A 2822-nucleotide genomic window follows, 5' to 3' on the forward strand; every position below is an offset into this window, starting at 1 on the left:
TATGGCTTCCCTAAGTGTATTAATATGTGCATATTATCCTGCAGGAACTTAATAATCTCGAGCATTTTGGCAATGGTACACCTCATTTCAATACAAGCAACATATATGAAGATCTAGGAGACTTGGAAAACTTGGGTAGAGTTGGTGAAATTGGATATAATTTCTGCAGTGAGCCTGATTCTAGGAGCCATTTTCTGGAGCTATATGATCTCGACCAACCTCAGCATCCTAATCTCTTCTTGTAGTTATGTAATTTTTATGTCAAGTTTACTTCGTTGATGGTTACCGATTCCGGATTTTATTTTGATTTCAACTATATTATCCAATCATGTATCCCTTTATGTTTCTTAGCTTGTATTACCTTTGCTGCCTTTGGGCTGTTTAATGAATTATTCACTATTGACCAAAGGAAAATTTATCGCTAGAAGTGTAAATCTAAGCTTGAGCATTTCCAGAAACACTACTCTCTTTTTTGGTTGCTAATTCTTAGTTAAAATCGGTAGAAAGTTATTTTGAATGAAATACAAAGAGAGAAGGATTTTGGCGGAAATACAAAGAGGGAAGGATTCAGACCACGTTTTCTTTTACTTGTTTTCATCGTCCCTCGTATTCTCCATCTCTGTTTCACATTTTCTTTTCCCTTCTTATCTCTCTCTACTTTCTCTCTTTGAAAATTCTAGTTTTATTATATACAACCATTGCAACTAGGGTTATGAAAAAAAAAAAGTTAACAAGACTTACTGATTTCCACAAAAAATGAATGACCGATTTGTCTCGACCGCGGAAAAGGTTCCCAACCAATTCAAGAAATATTACTTGCAAAGGGACTCAGTCAAATTGGTGAACATCATTTGAAGTTAAAGCACCATCAGTCCAGTCGGATTGAATTGAGGTGTGCCTACCAACTAACTGAATAACAACTGTGTTTTAGGACCAAAAGAAGAGCAAACACAAAAGAAAAAAAAAACAAAAAAAACAAAAAAACAAAAAAACACCAGCAGCTAACCCCAAATGGGAGAACAGAGAGCAAGACCAGTTTCAAACCAGCTAGAAGGTGAAAAATGAAAAAGAAGAAAAAGTCGTGCACTCAAATTTCTAGGGTGCAGGTGGAAATGACAGAAGCAATTGGTGGAAGGACTGTAAAATTGTATATTGAGGCAAATTGTCACCATCAATGTTAATGGGAGAATGAGTTTCATAATTCATTCTCTTTGGCAGAACGAATCCATTCCATATATAGCATAAGCATTGAACATTTCCATTGTCCCCATCAATGTTAAATACCACCTAAAGTAGAAGAAAAAGAAGAAGAAGCAATTAATTTGAAGTAAAAAAATTCAAACCCTAAAATATATGGATCTGGAAGGAAGAAAATTAATATAAAATTTTGGTCAATATATACCTTCTAGTTATACTTAAAGGTGAGATTTAATCAAACAACGAGTCTTGACTTGGTTCTAAATACTATATATTCAAATCCTTACCTGCTTCGACATGGAAAATCATATCCAAGAGTACAAGACCAGTTCATTCTCTCCGGTCTATAAATAGGCTTCTAACCCATGAAGGATTTTCATCCCACACCCTCAAACCAAATCTTTATTACCTAGCTAATTAAGCCAACTGCAATGAAAGGTGTTTATTTCCTCATAAGCACTCTTGCCATATTGGCATCTGCAACCTTCCTTGTCTCTGCCTCTGACCCCGGTCCTCTTCAGGACTTCTGTGTAGCACTGAATGACACCAAATCTGCTGGTATGCATTAATACATACTTGTGTTAATTATTTATATTCTGTCCCGCAATTATTTCCACATGAATTATTTTCATTAGACATTAGGTTTATGAATATTGTTTTTCTGTTAACTATAGCTTCTTCTCATGCATGAAAAATCTGTTAGTACGTAATTTTACATATGAATAATGCTATTTGTACTATATTCATTGGCCATCTTAGTGATCATCTCTCTAATATATATATCAAGTGGTTTCCACTTACGCACGTGGATTTTACCTCCGAATAGCTCTAACACTAAAGTTTAATGTAACTTTTTTTTTGGGTGTAGAAGTAGTTTTTGTGAATGGGAAGTTCTGCAAGGACCCAAAGCTTGCCAATGCAAATGATTTCTTCTTTTCTGGCCTCCAAAATCCAAGAAACACACAAAATCCGCTGGGTTCAAATGTGACAGCGGTGAATGTGGACAACCTACTAGGATTGAACACTCTCGGCATATCCTTGGCTCGCATAGACTTTGCACCAAATGGCCTAAACCCTCCTCACACTCACCCTCGTGCCACTGAAATCCTTATGGTCTTGGAAGGAACACTCTATGTTGGTTTCGTCACATCCAACAGTGATGGCAATCGCCTTTTCACCAAAGTGTTGAACAAGGGAGATGTGTTCGTGTTCCCAATTGGCCTCATTCACTTCCAACTCAATGTGGGAAAAGTCAACGCTGTAGCCTTCGCTGGGCTTAGCAGCCAGAACCCAGGAGTGATCACCATAGCCAAAGCAGTGTTTGGCTCCCAGCCTCCCATCAACCCTGATGTTCTAGCCAAGGCCTTCCAAGTGGACGATAATGTGGTTGACAATCTTCAGAAACAGTTCTGGTACGACAACAATTAGTAAAATACAACAATAATTATATGCGAAAAGCATAAAAGGCCAAGGAAAGAACAACCAATCGATGTGCTTGGTTGGATGTATTAAGTTGGCCAATATGTTTTTAACTACGTACCTACAATAAATTACTATGATGTAATATTAATTGAATAAGATTGTTGGTTTTGGCCCAATTATTATGACAGCTTAATAATACTAAA

The 2822-nt window shown here is 36.8% G+C and overlaps 1 protein-coding gene across 1 annotated transcript; it reads left to right on the top strand.

Moving 5' to 3' along the window:
* Nucleotides 1-1591: 1591 nt before the first annotated feature.
* Nucleotides 1592-2822, top strand: LOC148291172 (germin-like protein subfamily 1 member 14). Its single transcript, XM_088245595.1, has 2 exons — nucleotides 1592-1755; nucleotides 2066-2822. Exons 1-2 carry the CDS (start codon nucleotides 1629-1631, stop codon nucleotides 2623-2625), a joined length of 687 nt encoding a protein of 228 aa, XP_088101721.1. The 5' UTR covers nucleotides 1592-1628; the 3' UTR covers nucleotides 2626-2822.

The sequence above is a fragment of the Prunus avium genome, chromosome 8 (genome assembly GCF_965620075.1).
Source record: "Prunus avium chromosome 8, drPruAviu1.hap1.1, whole genome shotgun sequence".
Taxonomy (NCBI): Eukaryota; Viridiplantae; Streptophyta; class Magnoliopsida; order Rosales; family Rosaceae; genus Prunus; species Prunus avium.